Genomic DNA, 18,928 nt, shown 5'->3' with positions numbered 1-18,928 from the left:
AGGGCCGCCCCTGCCAGCTTCTCTGAGCCCCTCGGAGGTGGTCTCCTCGCTAAAGTGACAGCTCCTGAGCTGTGCAGTGCTGTGCAGCTGGTGGGAAGGCAGGTGCTTTTTATTCCCACCACAGCTCCCGCACCTGTGGAGCTCTGCAACCCTGAACCTTGTCCTACCCATGCAGCTTCTGATTCAGTGGTGGAGGGTGGATGCTGGGAGTCAGTATATTTATTTTGAAATTCTACCAATGATTTTAAATAAGATATTTAAATAAAATGAATATGACATGACATATTGGTTCATACTAAACTTATATTAGTAGTAATTACATTTATTGTATGATTTTGTGCCATTAACTAATGCAATAAACATTAAGTGCCCCCAGTGCAGTCGTGAATGAAGAAGTAAGTGCTGTCCCCGCTTTCCTAGAGCTTACGCTCTCCTGGGCAAGGAAACCAGCTTCTAAAAGGAGTGCCATGCACTGGGTGAAGTGCTCAGCACACGTGCCTCATTTAATTCTACCAGCAATCCTGTGAAACAGATGGGTGCTAGTTTCTGTATGTTCCGAATAAGGAAACTGAACTTTGGAAAGTTTAAGACACAACTAGGAAGTGTTGGGACCTAGTCTGACTCCAAAACCAGTGCTACCTACCAGTATTCTGCTAACTCCTTTTCTCATAACTTCATTTACCACATTGCCTGGCTCTTTGATGTTTAAACATTTTTTGGGCGTCTAGCATTTTATATTACTTTAAGCCTAGTTCTCATTTTTTTCTGGTTATATTTGTAATTTACTAGTTGTGGTACATGTGATATAAATTCCAAGTTATCTATGTGATATAAATTCCAAGACTCCCAAAGAATGCCTGAAACCACTGGTATTACCAAACCCTATATATACTGTGATGTTTTATCTGTACATATATTTTATGGTTTCTCCTTGGCACATCCAAATTGCCAGCATCCCTGCTCTTGTGCCTTGCCTTATTATTAAGTGAAAGAAGGATTACTTGAACAACAGTTGACCTGATAACCAAGATGGCGACTAAGTGACTAATGAGTTGGTGGGGCAGGTGGTGTATGCAGGGTGGGCACCTGGACAAAGGGGTGATTTCTGTCCTGGGGGCGAAGAGCCAGACAGAGTGAGATGTAATCATGCTACTCGCAGTGGCACCTGATTTATAACTTGTGACTTATTTATTTCTGGAATTTTCCATTTAATACTTTCATACCATGATTGCCTGTGGGTAACTGGAACTGTGGAAAGCAAAACTGCAGATGCAGGTGTCTGTATATTGGGAAGAACCATGGGCTGACTTTAGATTTGCTTTTCTGATTTTTAACTTCAGATTTGGGTTTTGTGACTCTGAGACCTGACTTAACACAAGATGTTAATTATTTAACTTCTCTGAGGCACATTTTCTTAATTTGTTAAAATGGAAATAGTATTAGTCATCTTGCAAGTTGTTGGGGGCATGTGCTGAAAGAAGCTATGTAGAGTCTAGTGCTACACAAAGCCAGTAGCTAAGGTCAGTAATGCTCAGGTCCTTTTTAAAATTTTTGTGTCTACCAGTTTACTAGTTAAATCATTAAATTTATGATCATGTTTTCTCTCTTATTATATAGTTCTTGGTGCTTTTTTATATTTTTAGTGAATATATTTTAAAGTTTAGTATCTCTCTGACCCAAGCTGAACCTGTTTTCTAAGTGATTGTGGCTATGTAGTCAATTTTGAACACCTGAATTGTTACTTTGTGGTCTTTAATAAAGTAACTTTACTATTGTCTGTGTTCATGGGTTATTCATATATGTATACAAATTCTTTGGTTAATCTCTCCCCACCACCTACCCCATCACACTGAGATTTGTCAGTCTGCTCCATGCTTCTGTGACTCTGGATCTATTTTGTTCATCAGATTCCACATATGAGTGAGATCATGTGATATTTGTCTTTCTCTGGCTGGCTTATTTCACTTAGCCTTAATGTTGTAATGAGGATGGAAGAAGAAACGAGATATTCAAAGAGGATTACAAAGAGGACCCAAATTGAGCTCTTTAATAATTTGTAGTCTAAAATGTCATCTAAACTGTCTTTTCTCCATTTATCAAATAGAATATCATATAGAACAGAATAAAAACCTTGCCAAAGGCAACATGGGAAATCTTTTTGTTTGTACCATTACTTTTCTGTTCTGACACTGTTTCATAGAAGGAGATTGTCATTTGCCAAGATTTGTTTAAATTATTTATGCCACTCTGGGTACTGTCACCAAATAGAATTCCTCAATGTGAATGATCCTTTGCCTGGAGACCCACTTGCTTAGGCCTGTCTGAACATGATTGCTATTTAGAAACTCTGATTATTGCTTGATATGCTCTTTTTTTCTCTCCCTAGGTCAGTAAAATTGTGTCAAATGTTCCCCAGTTGGAGTTTCTAAACCTGAGTTCCAACCCTCTGAATTTGTCAGTTTTAGAAAGAACATGTGCTGGGTCCTTCTCTGGGGTTCGCAAACTTGTCCTCAATAACAGCAAAGCCTCCTGGGAGACAGTGCACACGATCCTGCAGGAGCTGCCAGAGTAAGCCAGAGTGCATGCTGGGGGGATGAGGGGGGCGGGGGAAGCTGGTCGTCACCTGCCCGTGCATGAAATCCCTGCGACCTGCCACTCAGAAACACTAGGCCTGCGGAGACAATGGAGAACGGTTACCAAAATGGAGTGGTTACAACGAGGGCGTGAATGTAACTCAGGAGCGTTTTTACTGGAATGCTCGTTCAGTGTTGAGTAACATAGGATATGCCGTTCTTTAGCTAGAAAATAGCCCTGAGAATAGCACTTATCATTTCTAGATCAGTCCAACCTTTCTCCATTTTAATCTTCTGATTACCTGGTTTCAGAATTTTGCCTCAATCTTTTCTTTAGGAGGAAAAAAGTAATCACAGTATCTCTAAAATATATTAACACTCAGATGATTGTACATAGCTGGCCTCATTGGAAATAAACCTGGTATTCTTTTCAATAATTTATGCAAGAAATTATACTCTTGTCATTTTAGAGATGCTTTGTTACATTTGTTTGTATCTATAAGTATGCATAAATGTTCAAAGGAAGTAGTTTAAAGAAATATATGAAGCTGTAGATTTTTTACTGTATAAATATGAAAATTATCAAAGCTTTTCAGAAATTGGTCTCACCCCACTTATTCCGCTTTAGTTTCCCACCATCACTCTAATGAGATTGGTTTCCTTATGCCTGCAGCATCCTGTATGGCACAGAATGAGTTTTAAACCCAGTTCACTTTCTCACCATACTAGAGGCCCGGTGCATGAATTTGTGCACTGGTGGGGTCCCTCACCCTGGCCTGCACCCTCTCGCAATCAGGGACCTCTCAGGGGATGTCAGAGAGCTGGTTTTGGCCTGAATCCATGTACTGGGCCTCTAGTATGCCTATAAGATCTTTGGTTAATCTCTTCCCGCACTCCCCCCTCCTCCCTCCCCTCTGAGATTCATCAGTCTATTCCATGTTTCCATGCCTGTGCATTGAGCATCTGCCCCCTGGTGGTCAGTGTGCATCACAGCTACCAGTCGAAGGGTCGAACACTTAGCATATTAGGCTTTTATATATATAGATGACCTTTGATAAGCTAATTAACCTCTCTGAGCTCTATTTCCTTGTCTATAAAATGGGCATAAGATCTACCTTGCAGAAATAGAAGAACAGTCAGTCTATAAAGCATCTGGCATGGGGCCTGACACAGGGTAGAAATTCAATAAATGGTAGGTATTGTTTCTGTTCTAAATATTTATTCTTATTTTTTCTGGAATTTTCTTCCATCTTCTCTTGTATAAGTCTGCCCCTCCTTCAAGGTTATGCACCCTTACCTGATTATTCTAACACAATTTTAATTCCATGTCTCTATGAAATACTATTGTACTTACAGTTAGTACTGCTTAAATAAGCACAAAGTTAATTTAGTTCTAGGTTGGATCTTCCTCTGCTGTGGTCTCAGCTGTATTTTAGCTTCAGGAAGATATCTGTATTTTCTCTGTAACACCTAGCAGAGGCTCACACATAGTAGCACTTATTTATTTCTTGAGTGAATGAAAATAGGTGCCAAGTAGGAGGTTAACTGCTCTACACGATGAAACATTTCTCTTTTTCTCTCCAGTTTGGAGGAGCTCTTCCTGTGCCTTAATGACTATGAAACAGTGTCTTGTCCTTCTATTTGCTGTCATTCTCTGAAGCTCCTACATATAACAGACAACAACCTCCAAGACTGGACTGAAATACGAAAGTTAGGAGCCATGTTTCCTTCGCTGGATACCCTGGTCCTGGCCAACAACCACCTGAGCGCCATTGAGGAGCCCGACGACTCACTGGCCAGGTTGTTTCCTAACCTGCGGTCCATCAGCCTCCACAAGTCAGGTGAGGGATTGGCTTGTTGTCATTCCACGTGTGAACTAAGATGAGCTTATGCATGAAGTGCAGTGCAAGTGTATTCCTGCAGTCAGCTCTGCCTTCTCAGAGGATCATTTTCAGAAGCGACCTGCAGGTGCCTGTGGATTAGCTGAGTTTAAGGATTCACTGTCATAAATCAAGTGGCCAAGCATTATATTAGCTATTTACATTTTCTATATTAAAGGCGTCATGCTGTGAAAGGAGTAAAATTGATGAATCGTATAGTAAAAGGCAGAGAAAAAAAAATATAAGGAATTGCAAACTAGACCATTTGGATTTAGGTTAGGGAATCCCAAGCTGCTGTGCCTTTCAAATTTTCTCTTTTCTTTTCTAGTACTTATACAATTGATTGCCAGTTTATTGCCATCTAATTCTGTGTATCACAGGAGTGAATATTTTTAGCTGATTTTAAAAAATTAACAAACTTTATTTTTTAGAGCAGTTTAGATTCACAACAAAATAGAGCAGAAAGTACAGAAAGTTTCTGCATGCTCCCTCCCTTCACACAAGCACAACCTCCCTCACTCTCAGCATCCCAGCACCAGTGATGCATTTGTTACATTTGAACCTGCATTACACGCTATCACCACCTAGTTTACATTAGGGTCATTCTTGGTGGTACACATTTTCTGGGTTTGGAAAATGTATAATGACACGTACCTACTGCTGTAGTATAATATACTTAGTAGTCTCACTGCTCTAACAATCCTCTATTCTCTGCCCATTTATCCTCCCTGCATTCCCAATCCTGGCAACCATTGATGTTTTCTACTGTTTCCATAGTTTTGCCTTTTCCAAATGTCATGTACTTGGAATCATACAGTGTGTAGCCTTTTCTAATTAATTTCTTTCACTTAACTTTCCTTCATGTCTTTTTATAGCTTGATAGCTTATTTATTTTTAGCACTTACAGCCTGTGAGGCTCAACCAGTGCTAGTCTACTGTCTGGATATACTGCAGTTTATTTATCCACTCACAAGCTAAAATACATCTCCGTTGCTTCCAGGTTTTGTCAGTTATGAATAAAGCTGCTGTAAACCTCTGTGTGCAGTTTTTCTGTAGACATAAATTTTTAGTTCATGTGGGTAATAGCAAGGAGGATAATTGCTAAATCATATGGTAAGAGTGTGTTTAGTTTTCTAAGAAACTGACAAACTGTATCCAAAGTAACATTTTGTACCTGCAATGAATGATCATTGCTTCATATCCTTGTCAGTGTTTGGTGGTGTCAGGTTTTGATTTTGGCCATTCTAATAGGTGCATAGTGGTATCTCATTGTTGTTTTAATTTGCAATTCCCTTGTTAGATTTGGGCAGTGATGCAGGCTGTGAAAGAATTCACAACTGAGAGAAGAGAGAGAATTTCCAGAGACAGAGGAGAAGTTGGAGGAGAAGAGAAGTTAACTCCCTATACGGGCCACCAAAATGTTAGGGTTTGGCCAGTGATGGGCTGTGGAAGAATTCGCATCCTAAGAAGAGATGCAGAAAGTTTATTTTACTTTCCAAGAGAGGAAAGGGCTGGTGCATTGCTAGTCAATACAGGATAGGGAACAAAAAGCGCTTCCACTTTGAAAGAATAATGCTGTCATTGCTAGGTGACAAGGAAGGGAGGGGTTGTCTTGAAAAGTTACAGTTTATTTGCTTTCCAGAAGATAGTCCAGCAGATGTGCTAGGGAGCTATCTTACCAGCATTTTTCCCAAGCCTGTAGAACAAGTTTAGAGCAAAAGTTATGAAAAGTTTAAAAGAGGCTTCTTTGAAGGGGAATGGGGAAGTGAACTTTCTACTAATTAGAGACTCACTGGTGGGAGTTATCCCTGGGTTCTGAAAACAGCAGGGAGGAGGTGGATGCAAGAATGTAGCCTGGAGAGTAGCTTATCTTGTCCCACAGTTTGAACAGAGGGGCTGTTTGAAACAGAGGAGGTAATATCTTGGGGTTTAATTACCAGGTACTTCTCATAAATTGTGGAAGGTCACAGCAAATAAAAAGAAAGGCCTTTTTTCTGTCTTTACTTCCTTAATGACATGATATTGAATATGTTTTCATATACTTACTTGCCATCTATATATATCCTTTGGTAAGGTGTCTGTTTAGGTCTCTCACCCATTTTTTAACCAGATTGTTCATTTTCTTAATTGTGGAGTTTTAAGAGTTCTTAGTGTATTTTATAGGGTAACGGTCCTTTATCAGATATGTTTTAGCACACATATTCTCCCTGTCTGTGGCTTTTCTTTTCATTCTCATGACATTGTCTTTTACTGGTAGCCTATTTCTTAAAACAACTACATAACTTAAAGTAAATAACCTACAACAGAAAAAATATAAACAGTTGAATTCACTGTAGAAGGTATAAGGGCGAGAACTAAGTTTTAAAAACTAGTATTTTGCATAATGAAGCTGTTAGTTTCATAACTGACACCCCTTGAGCTAACTCCATTCTTCCTCCTGGATGGAAATGCCATGCTGAAGGGAGAGGACGGTTGTGATGGGCGGTCAAGCACCAGAGTCCTCATAAATTGCTCCTTTGCTTTATCTTTATTGGAGATGGACAGAAATAGGAAGGGATGACATTCTCTAACTTGGATTCAACGTGTTGTAAAATCGGCCAGCTTCATTGTTACAGGGATATTTTTCCAACCACTGCCAAGTATTGACTTGGGTGATATATTTACTCACAGCGATAGGAAGGATTTCATTTTAGGACTAGATGAACTTAATTTATTGTATGTTCTTACCCAAAGGTCCAGGTTTTTTGTTTTTGTTTCCTTTAAATTTTGAATTTGTTTTCCCTATCCCCAAAATCAGGACAGTATGAAAGAGAGTTAATACTTAGTTTCTGGATCTGTGGAACTTGCCCCGTTTTAGAATTTATTAGGTAAAAACATTTGAGCCTGACAGGATCTACTGATCAATAAACGGTCCTGTTCTGTGAGTCTGTACTTGATGGGAAAAATTATCATATCACCATTTTTCTGTAATCATGGCATACATCCTGCTTACTGAAATCACCTGTGACTCTCTTTACAAGCCGATGAGATGGAGCGTTAGTAAATGAGTGGATGCTGGAGAGTGAAGGTCTCTCTCCTTGACCACTGGGATCACAGGGATAGGAGAGACTAGGGAAGTCTTTATGCTGTGAAAATGTATTCCATTCTTTCCTTGGATTAAAAAAAATTCAGTATCTCTAACTAGTTTACGATTATTTTAATATTTCACATATTAACTGAAGTTTTTTTTCTATGTTTATCTTCTTATGCGTGTACTTTTCTGGATTTATTTAAAAAATATGTTTCTCAAATTAGGTTTGCAGTCCTGGGAAGACATTGACAAACTAAATTCATTTCCTAAACTTGAAGAAGTGAGATTGTTAGGCATTCCTCTTCTGCAGCCATACACCACCGAGGAGCGCAGGAAGTTGGTAATAGCCAGGTCTGTTGTCCAGTTCCTCTGCCTCCCTCCCCTGGGGCCTTGTGATTGCATTGCAGGAATGAGACACTCCTTAGGAGGGAGTGCATTATAAGTTGATCCAACTTGTGAACAGACTGTGCTTGAAGGAGCTGCTTTTGTAGTTTGAAATCCTGGAAGGAAAGGAATGCAATATGATGAGAAAAATGTGAAATGTAATTGGCCTGCCAAGACCACTGCAAAATTCCCTCACCAATCTATTCTACTTTTATACTTTTGATACTTATAATATTTGAAGTTCTGTCTTGGGTCATGAAGTAAAGGTAGGTAGAATCAGCTGTCCTTATTTTTTTCTGTTAACGTGGTCATTTAAAGTGTAAATACTAAAAATCAGGCTGTTGCATTAGTGTAAAACTTAAGAGAGCAGCATCTGTATTTTCTGATTATCATATAGGTCGACTTAGATATGGCTACTATTTTGTTATCCTCTGCCTTTCCTGTCTCAGACTCCCACAGACTGCTGAAATGACCTTTGCGTGTTATTCTGTATGTACCTTAGCAGCAGCAATGTTCAGCTAAGGTGTGAAGGGCATGGAGCTTTGATCTGCTCTCTTTTTGCACTATCACAGCAGTTTTGAAAAGAGAACAGTAGGCTTTAAGGTCCCTGGAAGAAGATCTTAAACGGTGTTAATCTCTCTGACCCACTGACACCCAACAGGGCTTCCCTGCCACTCGCAGGGACATGCACATTGACACCTCCCTGAAGAAGTCAGTTTCAGCATCCTTGTCTTCCAGGAAGGACAAGTCCTGCTGTGGGTCTTGTGTTTTTTACGTAGCTCTTTTGTAAATATAATAAGCTGATTCCTGAAGTATATGACCAAACTGTCCCGACTACTCTACAGACTTCTGCTGTCCAGTTTGGTTCCATTAGCCATGTGTGACTTTTAAGCACTTGAAATATGGCTAGTCTGAATTGAAATGTGCTATATGTGTAAAATACACATTGGATTTCAAACACTTTATATACAAAAGAGAATGTAAAATATCTTATGAGTTATTTTTTCGTATAGATTATAGGTTGAAATTATTATATCCTGCATATATTGGGTTAAATACAATATACTATTAAAATGAATTCCGTCTGCTTTATTTTTACTTTTTAAAATATGGCTGGTAAACCTAGTATACATTTGCATCTGCTTTCAGGATATACTAAGCTCTGCGATTTGGAATTTGGCAAATGTGTACTAGGTTTAGAGACTGTGTGTAAATTACATATGTGGCTTGCATTATGTTCAGGTTGGACAATGCCACCTAAAACGTTATTTTGAACAGTGAGTTGTGATTATAAAAGGGCAGTGTCTCATCCAAAAATGAAGCTTAAATATTTTGGTTCCTTTTATATTATGCCCCTTTAGCCTGTCAGTAGTTGTACACAAGCAGAGCTGCACCAAAAGTTCCTTTCAAGAGAATAATGGCTCAAGTCAATAATTCTGTTTCCAAAGCCAAATGTTTTTAATATCTGAAAATGTCTTTATTTTGGTTTTACTGACAGATTGCCATCAGTTTCCAAACTTAATGGCAGTGTTGTTACCGACGATGAGCGCGAAGACTCGGAGAGATTTTTCATTCGTTACTACGTGGCTGTTCCACAGGAAGAAGTGCCGTTCAGGTAAAAGCTCCCGTCGGCTCAGGGGCACTGAAGCAGGCAGGCATTGTGGCAACTTAAGAACTATTTTTGTAGAGCAGAATCTAATAACTTGTTATGGACCCTCTGAGAGGAGATTGGTGATAGGTTAAAAAACAAAGAAACACGAAAGCCAACCAATTTTCTCTCATTTTCCACAGTGTGTTGTGTCTGCCTTGCACACGTAAGTATTTGGCTGCTTCTGTTGGTTCCCAGTTCATACTTCACGTCATTGACTTCTTTTTAATCATTTTCTCTGGGGGCATATATTCCATAAGCCAAAAATTGGTCTCTTCTTTCACATTTCACCTGCTTTCAGGATATACTGAGTTCTGCAATTTGAAAGATTTGGCAAATGTGTACTAGGTTCAGAGACTATGAGAAAGGACTGGAAAGCAGATTCCAGGAAATAGTAAAGGCATTTGGTATGGCTGAGTATGAAGAGAAATGCTGAGGGCTAAATTAATAATTACCTTTAAGTGTCTAAAGAGTTATTATATATTATTTGGTGAGGAACTACCTTTAATGCTGTGTAAATATAAAAGGAAATGCAACATGTATGTTATAGGTAAAAGAAAATAAATTTTCCAGTTTTCTAGGTGTTGGTAACTATACTCAGGTACTCATAAGTTATATGTTTTTCTTAATTACTTTAAGAATTATATGAAATCTCATTTAACATGAGGAGTTTGCTGGCAAATTCCCAGTCAGGGCACATAGCTAGGTTGCAGGTTCAATCCCTGGTTAGGCCAGGTGTGGGAGGCAAATGATTGATGTTTTTCTCTCACATGAATATTTCTCTTTCTCTCTCTAAAATGAAAAAAAAAAAATCCTCAGGTGAGGATTAAAATAATTAATTCATTAATTAAGCTAAGAACAGCCAGGTAGAGAGATGGATAGTACCATGCCTTTTAATACAACTGAACTGACAAACAAAATAAAGACAGGCTCATAGACAGAGAGCAGGCTGACAGCTGTCAGGGATGGTGGTTGGGGGCTGAGTTGGAGGGTGAAAGGATTGATTTAAAGAAAAAAGAGAAAAAACTCATGAACATGGACAGTGGTATGATTACAGCAGGGAGGTGGAGAAGGGTATATGGGGGAAAATGGTGATGGAAGGAGACTTGACCTGGGGTGATGTACACACAATACAATGTACAGATAATGTATTCTGTAATTATATACCTGATACCTGTATAATTTTGTTAATTCAATAAAGGAAAAGAAATAGAAGGTAACTTTTTAATATTAGTTAAGAATAGCCAGGTAGAGAGAAATAGATATTATCATGACTCTGAATACAGCCCAGAAATATTAGGTTAAACTGCATGAAATTTTTTTTAGGTAAAAAATGGTTATCTATCTATAGGTTCATTTGACTCAAACAAACATACTAATGAAAGAAAGAAATACGCTAGACCAGCTGGTGTGGCTCAGTGGTTGAGTGTCAACCCATGAACCAGGAGGTCAAGATTTGATTTCTGGTCAGGGCACATGCCCAGGTTGTGGGCTCAATCCCTAGTAGGGGGCATGCTGGAGGCAGCTGATTGATGATTCTCTCTCATCATTGATGTTTCTATCTCTCTCTCTCTCTCTCTCTTCCCCTCTCTGAAATCAATAAAAATCCTATATAATAAAGAGGTAATATGCAAATTGACCATCACGCCCTTTCACAAGATGGCCTCCACAAGATGGCCTGCAGGGGAGGGCAGTTAGGGGCGACTGGGCCAGCAGGGGAGGGCAGTTAGGGGCCTCTAGTTTAAAAGAAAAGTAAGTATTCTAGCTTTGAGCCAGTCTTCCACTATAGTTTCCTTAACTTCCAGTATATATACGGGCAGTGACTTGTTCTCTGTTCCTGATGGCTAAAGGCCATTCTGGTGTCTATGCTGGTCGCTGTTCTTGAATAAAAATCCCTGAAATAATCTTGAATCAGTGGAAGAATTTATTAGGAGGATACTGAGAAAATAAAATAGGTAGGAACCAAGGGAGGCAAGGATAGCCAAGTATCAACTCATGGTTTGTTTTATATCTCGCTGCTGCTACTGTCACATCTGGGCATGATAGTTCTGGACTTTACCAGTGGACACTTACAGCTCTGTCATGGATTTTGATTCTCTTCCTAAGTAATTAAAATACGGATCTTTATTTCAGAATTATGCATCTGACCAATTGTTTGGCTATATTTAAGGCATGTGCTCACATCCTTTTTCCCTAGAGACGGAGAGGGATTATCTACTCCACTTTGGCTTCTGCAGTGAGGTAGATCTTGGGACTTTTCTCTCAATAGGAACAAATCAGCAAAAAGAATATCAACTGTAGTCTGCCACTTTGACTACCCAACATCTATACACATATCTTCCCCACAATTACATTTAAAAAAATTTTTCTTACCTGCTCTCATATATTCCTTGTATAAATGAAAACTCATTTCACTCTCCGTGAAATTAGATAGCCCATTTATTCTAATCCTAAGCACTCTGTGCTTGATTAGCTACATGCCATCAAGCCATTTTAATATCTACTGGAGATCCAAGAAGGGATCAGAGCAGTGTGCTCACCTCATCCCAGGACCAAATTATCGAACAGCCAGCCTGAATAACCAACTGAAGACCAGCTGCAGAGAAGTCTCAGAACCAAGGATGTACAGAAGCAGCCACATTGAGACTAGTGGGAAGGGCAGAGCACCCGCATGTTGTGGTTGAGAATTAGGCGGGATATCTCATCTGCAAAGGTCCCAGTGTGGAGTGGTGGGACTTACCCTCACTCTGGGCTTCCCAGCCAAGAGAACTAGAAAAAGGGAGCCCACATAATATCTGACTGAAAATCTGTGGGAATTTCATCTGCCAGAGTGAGATGGGAGTCTACTAGAAACCCAGTCCCCCTTTTAAAGGGCTCAGAGGAGATGAGTCATCCAAGGAGAGATTGGGTTAAGTGGCTTTGAGGAGAGACCTAAAGAGATAGCCACCATTGTCCCTGTGCTGAGTCCCTCTCCCACACAACTCACAGGTGCCCATCTTTCCTGGGTCAAGCACTCTGTCTCCATTTGCGTCAGCTTGGGTGGATGCACTAGTTTACTGTCTCGACCACCTGTGGCCCTGCCCTGCCACACTTGTTCCCTGCAGAGAAGTTTGTTGGCTGTGGCCAGCCTAGGCCTGTGGAACAGACTTTAATGGGAGGCTCTCGAGAAGATTCATTTCTTCACCTACTCACCACTCACCACATGCCCCGACTGACACCACCATTCCTGTGCAGAGCTCTTCCTCCACATGGCCACATCTTGGTCTGTTTTAGCTTCATGAACTCTACTGGCCTTACCCTGAAAACTCCCTGAGATACAAAGGTCCACAGGCTTCAGGTGGGTGGCAACTGGCCTTGGTGTACCCTGGGACTTTGGCTGAGTGGCCTCAGGCCCAGTACTAGCACCAAGATTGAATGTGTATCAGCCTCATGAACATCACTTGTTTCTACCCACTGATTCACTGAGAATAACCTCACATAACCTGCATACTGCCAGAGGGTCTCTCAGTGACTAAGCCTAACAGGTGGCCCACAGGTGGAGGCATATCTCTGTGCCTTGGCCCTTTTGCTGACCTGCCCCCAGGCTTGATACTGGTGGAAATCAACATTGGTATGCAGCTTGGCTGCTCCCTTGTATACTCAAGGCCCAGCAGAGGCAGCCACAAACTATGGATTGCTTGGTAGGTAGCTCCAAAGAGGTAGCCCAGGGCCATGCAAGGACAGCATTTGACAGTGACATGCACTGGAGTCCCTTCCACGACACCCAAGAGCCAACACAGCCACTTCTGCATTTCAGACCACAGTAGAGAGCATGACTGAGTTGGCTTTACAAGCAGAACACCCAAAGAGAGATCTTGCAGGCAACAGACCCTGCTGGGATTAATTTCACTTGATGGGGTCAGCTTTTGCACAGCAGTTTGTTCACTGTGGTTGCAGTTAGTCCTCATAGTCAGCCAACCTGAGTGTCAACCCCACCCATGGATGAGATGGGCCAACAGCAAGCAAAACTGAACTACAACAGGAGGGCTCATGTAACCAATGCAAGGGACATTCCTGGAGCACCTAACTTTGGTGATCAAAGAGACTACGCCATTCGGCCACACTGGACACCTACTATAGAAGGCCAGCCTATCAAGACTGGCAGACATAAAAGATGTACCTAATACACAGAAACAAACACAGAGAGGCAGCCAAAATGGGGAGACAAAGTAGCATGCCCCAAATGAAAGAACAGGAGAAATCGCTAGGAAAAAAAAACACTATATGAAATGGAGGCAAACAATCTACCAGATACAAAGTTCAAAACAATGGTTATAAGAATGATCAAGGAACTTAGGGGAAGAATGGATGAACTAAGTAAGAACTTAAAGTATATAAAAGGACATAGAAATCACAAAAAATAACCACTCAAAAATGAACAGTATCTGAAATTAAGAATACACTAGAAGGCATGAGCAGCAGATTAGATGAAGCAGAGAATGGAATCAGTGATTTGGAATGACTAGACAAGGTAGCAAAACTTAATCAGAGAAGCAAAAGGAAGAAAAACTTTAACTAATGAGAATAGTTCAAGGGACCTCTAGGACAATATGAAGTACTATAACATCCACATTATAGGGGTACCAGAAGGAGAAGATAGATAGCAAGGGACTGAGAACCAATTTGAATAAATAATGACTAAAAAAATCTTCACTGATCTGGTAAAGGAAAAAGACACACAAGTCCAGGAAGCACAGAGTCCCAAAGAAAGTGAACCCAGAGAGGCCACACCAAGACAACATCATAATTAAAATGGAAAGTTAAAGACAAAGAATCTTAAAAGCATCAAGAGAAAGACTGTTACCTACAAAGGAGCTCCCATAAGACTATCAGCTTGTTTCTCAACAGAAACACTTCAGGCCAGAAGGGATTGGCATGAAATATTCAGAGTGATGTAAAGCAAGGACCAACAACCAAGACTAATCTACACAGCAAGGCCCGAAATGGAAAGGAAAAAAATAGCTTCCCAGACAAGAAATAGCTAAAGGAATTCATTGTAACCAAACCAGTATTACAATAAATGTTAAAGGGACTTCTTTAAAAATAAGAAAGGAATAATAATTTTAAAAAGAACATAATTATAAAGGTCTGGCCATTGTGACTCAGTGGTTGAGCATTAACTTATGAACCAGGAGTCATGGTTTGATTCCCAATCAGGGCATATGCCCAGGTTGTGGGCCCAATTCCCAGTAAGGAGCGTGCAAGAGGCAGCCAATCAATAATTATCTCTCATCATTGATGTTTCTATCTCTCTTTCTCTCTGAAATCAATAAAAATATTTTTAAATAGAATAAAACAGCAATATGTGCATACCTGTCAATAATTACTTTCAATGTAAATGGATTAAATATTCCAATCAAAATATATACAGTGACTGAATGAATAAGAATTATATATATAATGTATATACTGTCTGCAAGATATCCAACTCAGGACAAAAAATAACAGAAAGTAAACGAATGGAAACAGATATTTCATACAAATGGAAACAAAAGGAAAAAAACTGGGTAGCAATGCTTACAACAGACAAAATAGACTTTAAAACAAAATTTAAAAAATTTCCCTTGAGATAGGGAACAAGACAGGATGTCCACTCTCATTACTGCTATTCAACATAGTACTGGAACTGCTGACCATAACAATCAGACAAGAAGAAGTAAAAGGAAAAAAAAAAGGGGGAAAGGCATCCAAATTGAAAAGGAAGAAGTAAAAATTATTATTTGCAGATGATGGTACTGTATATAGAGAACTATAAAGATTCTACCACCAAAAAACTATAAGAGCTAATAAATGAATTGAGTAAAGTAGCAGGATACAAAATAAATATGCAGAAACCAGTTGCACTTTTATACACCAACTAGAGACCTGGTGCATGAAATTTGTGCACCGATCCTGGGGATTGGGCCTAAACCAGCAGTAGGACATTCCTCTCACAATCCTGGACTGCTGGCTCCTAATCGCTCACCTGCCTGCCTGACTGGTCGCCCCAAACCAGCCCCCCACCCCCCTGCCAGCTCGCCCCACGCAGCCTGCTTGTTCAGTCATTTGAGCGTCCCTCACTAAACGCCCTGCTGGCCTGGTCACCCCACACAGCCTGCTTGTTCAGTCGTTTGGTCATCCCTAACTAATCCCCCTAACGGCCTGGTTGTGGGCAGCCATCTTTGTGAGGGTGTGAGGGTTAATTTGCATATTACCTCTTTATTATATAGGATAATGAACTATAAAAAAAAAGGAAACCAAGAAAACAATCCCATTTACAGTTGCCTGTATAAAATATAGTACCAAGGAGGTAAAAAAAATAGTAATAATAATACTATAGTAAGAAATTGAAGAATAAATAAATAAATGGCAGTATAGATTATCCTCATGGATAGATAGAATTAATATAATTAAAATGTCCATACTACCCAAAACAATTTATAGGTTCAACATAATTTGTATCAAAATAGCTGGCATTTTTCACAGAATTAGAACAAATAATTTAAATATTTATATGGAACCACTAAAGACCATGAATAGACAACAATCTTCAGAAAGACCACCAGTCTGAGAAATGTGGCTCAGGGGTTGAGCATCAACCTATAAGTCAGGAGGTCACTGTTTGATTCCCATTCATGGCATATGCTTGGGTTGTGGGCTTGATCCCCAGTGGGAAGCATGCAGGAGGCAGCCAATCAATGATTCTCTCTCGTCATTGATGTTTCTATCCCTTTCTCCCTCTCCCTTCTTCTCTGAAATCAATAAAATATCTTCTTTTTTTAAAAAAAAGAAAGACAGAAGAACAAAATTGGAGGTATCACCCTACCTGATATCAAACTATATTACAAGGCTATAGTAATCACAACAGCATGGTCCTGGCATAAAAATAGACCATATTTGTCAATGGAAAAGAATAGAGAACCCAGAAGTAAACCCACACCTATATGGTAATTTAATATTTGACAAAGGAAATAAGAACTTACAATGGGGTAAAGATAGTCTATTCAATAAATGATGCTGGGAAAATTGGACAGATACAAGCAGAAAAAGGAAACTACACCACCTTCTTACACCATATACAAAAATAAACTCAAAATGGATTAAAAACATAAATATGACTTGAAACCATAAGAGTCCTAGAAGAAAGCATAGGCAGTAACATCTCTGACATTTTTCTTAGACGTATTTTTTATGACATATCTCCTTGGGTAAGGGGACCCCTCAAAAATAAAGAAATGGGACTACAACAAACTAAAACGTTTTTGCACAGCAAAGTAAATCTCGGGGAAACAAAAAGACACCCTACTGGTTGGGAGAAGATATTTGCAATGATTCATCTGATAAGGGGTTAATATCCAAAATTCATAAAGAACTCATGCAATTCAACACCAAAATACCAAACAGTTCAATCAAAAAATGGGCAGAGACCCTGAATAGACATTTCCCCCAGAAGACATACAGATGGCCAATAAACATATGAAAGATGCTCAGTGTCATTAATCATCAGAGAAATGCAAATTAAAACCACAATGAGATATCACCTCATACCTGTTAGAATGGCTATCCTATTTAATAAAGAGGAAATATGCTAATTGACTCTCACACCCTCACAAAGATGGTGGCACCCACAGCCACAAAATGGCGATGCCCAGTCCCCTCAGTCCTGCTGGGGCAGCAGGCATGCGACACAGCTGGGCCCACCCCTAGGTGGGTGCAGCCGCTCCGTGCGCCTGCCTCCTGAGTCCCCCAGTCCCCTGAGCCCCTCAGCTGCCCAGGGCCAGTCCAAGGCACAGGCAAGCCTCAGATGTCGGCTGCCCAGGGCCAGCCTGAGGTGCAGGTAAGCCTCAGATGTCGGCTGCCCAGGGCCAGCCTGAGGTGCAGGTAAGCCTCAGATGTCGGCTGCCCAGGGCCAGCCCGAAGTGCAGGTAAGCTTTGGATGGCAGCTGGGCCACCCAGGGCCACCTGAGGCTCAGGTAACCAGGGCCAGCCAAGGCTTGTGCTACAGGCAGTGGCAGCAGCAGAGGTGTGATGGGGCGTCACCTTCCCCTGATTGCTGGGTCACCTCCCACCCCTGAGGGCTCCCACACTGTGAGAGGGGGCAGGCCAGGCTGAGGGACCCCCCTCCAGTGCATGAGTTTTCATGCACTGGGTCTCTAGTCCTATGTAATAAAAGGGTAATATGCAAATTGCCCCCTGGACCAGGAGTTCGCTCAGGAGCAGGCTGGCCAGACCCCACCCATGCATGAATTCATGCACCGGGCCTCTAGTCATCAATAAATCAATATACAACATACGGTTATGAAAAGAAAGGGGAACCCTCGTGCACTGTTGCTGTGAATGAAGACTGGTCCACCCAGTATAGAAAACACATGGAGTTTCCTCCAAAAATTGAAAATGGAACTGCCTATGACCCAGCAATCCCACTTCTGTGTATATATCTGAAGAAATCCAAAACACTAATTGGAAAGAATATGTGTACCCTCATGTTCATTGCAGTGTTATTTATAGTAGCCAAAATATGAAAGCAACCAAAATGCCATCAACAGACAAGTGGATAAAGAAGTGGTGCACATATACAATGGAATATTATTCGGCCATAAAAATTAAGGAAATTTTACCATTTGTGACAGTATGAATGGACCTAGAGGTTATTATACTAAGGGAAATAAGTGAGTCACAGAAAGATAAATATCTGATTTAGCTTATATGTGAAATCTAAAGAACAATATATATGAACAAACAGAGCAGAAACATGCACATACATACAGAGAACAAACTCCTGGTTGCCAGAGTGGAGGGGGGTTGGAGACTGGATGAAAAAGGTGAAAGGATTAAGAAGTACAAATTTGTAGTTACAATATAGTCAGTGGGATATAGTCAATTATATTGTAATATCTACGTAGGTTGGTATTGGAAATATCCAGTTGAACAGTATGCACAGTATATGATTGTCTAATCATATCCTATCTAATAAAAGAGAAACATGGTAATTAGCCGTACCTCTGCTACCCTTCACATTGGCTAATCAGGGCGATATGCAAATTAACTGCCAGCCAAGATGGCGGCCAGCAGCCGTGCAGCTTGAAGCTAACATGAGGCTTGCTTGCTTCAGGGATGGAGGACTCCAACGTCCCCCGCCTGCCGCTGCCGACCTCTGAGCTTGCAGTTTGAAACATTGTTACAAATATAGAAGCTAAACAAAACCCCAGAAACCTGCTTTCAGCCAGCCGGGATCTCAGAGCTGGAGTTGAAACAGTGTTTCGATTATAGAACCCAAACAAACCAGATACCTGCTTTCAGCACAGAGGCGTCAGAGCTGGAGCCAGAGCTAAAGCGGGCCCAGAAAAAAAAACAA

General features: G+C 40.5%; 1 protein-coding gene across 1 annotated transcript in view; it reads left to right on the top strand.

Annotated features, from left to right (window-relative positions):
• The window catches only part of TBCEL (tubulin folding cofactor E-like), a 55,771-nt gene that overhangs the window by 14,208 nt on the left and 22,635 nt on the right, over positions 1-18,928 (top strand). The window contains exons 4-7 of the mRNA XM_006763683.2: positions 2,387-2,568; positions 4,158-4,414; positions 7,748-7,874; positions 9,406-9,522. Coding sequence (XP_006763746.1) covers positions 2,387-2,568; positions 4,158-4,414; positions 7,748-7,874; positions 9,406-9,522 — 683 coding nt within the window. The remainder of the gene's footprint in view (positions 1-2,386; positions 2,569-4,157; positions 4,415-7,747; positions 7,875-9,405; positions 9,523-18,928) is intronic.

The sequence above is a fragment of the Myotis davidii genome, unplaced genomic scaffold, assembly GCF_000327345.1.
Source record: "Myotis davidii unplaced genomic scaffold, ASM32734v1 scaffold799, whole genome shotgun sequence".
In the NCBI taxonomy this organism is placed as follows: Eukaryota; Metazoa; Chordata; class Mammalia; order Chiroptera; family Vespertilionidae; genus Myotis; species Myotis davidii.
This window is presented reverse-complemented; position numbering and strand designations above follow the sequence as displayed.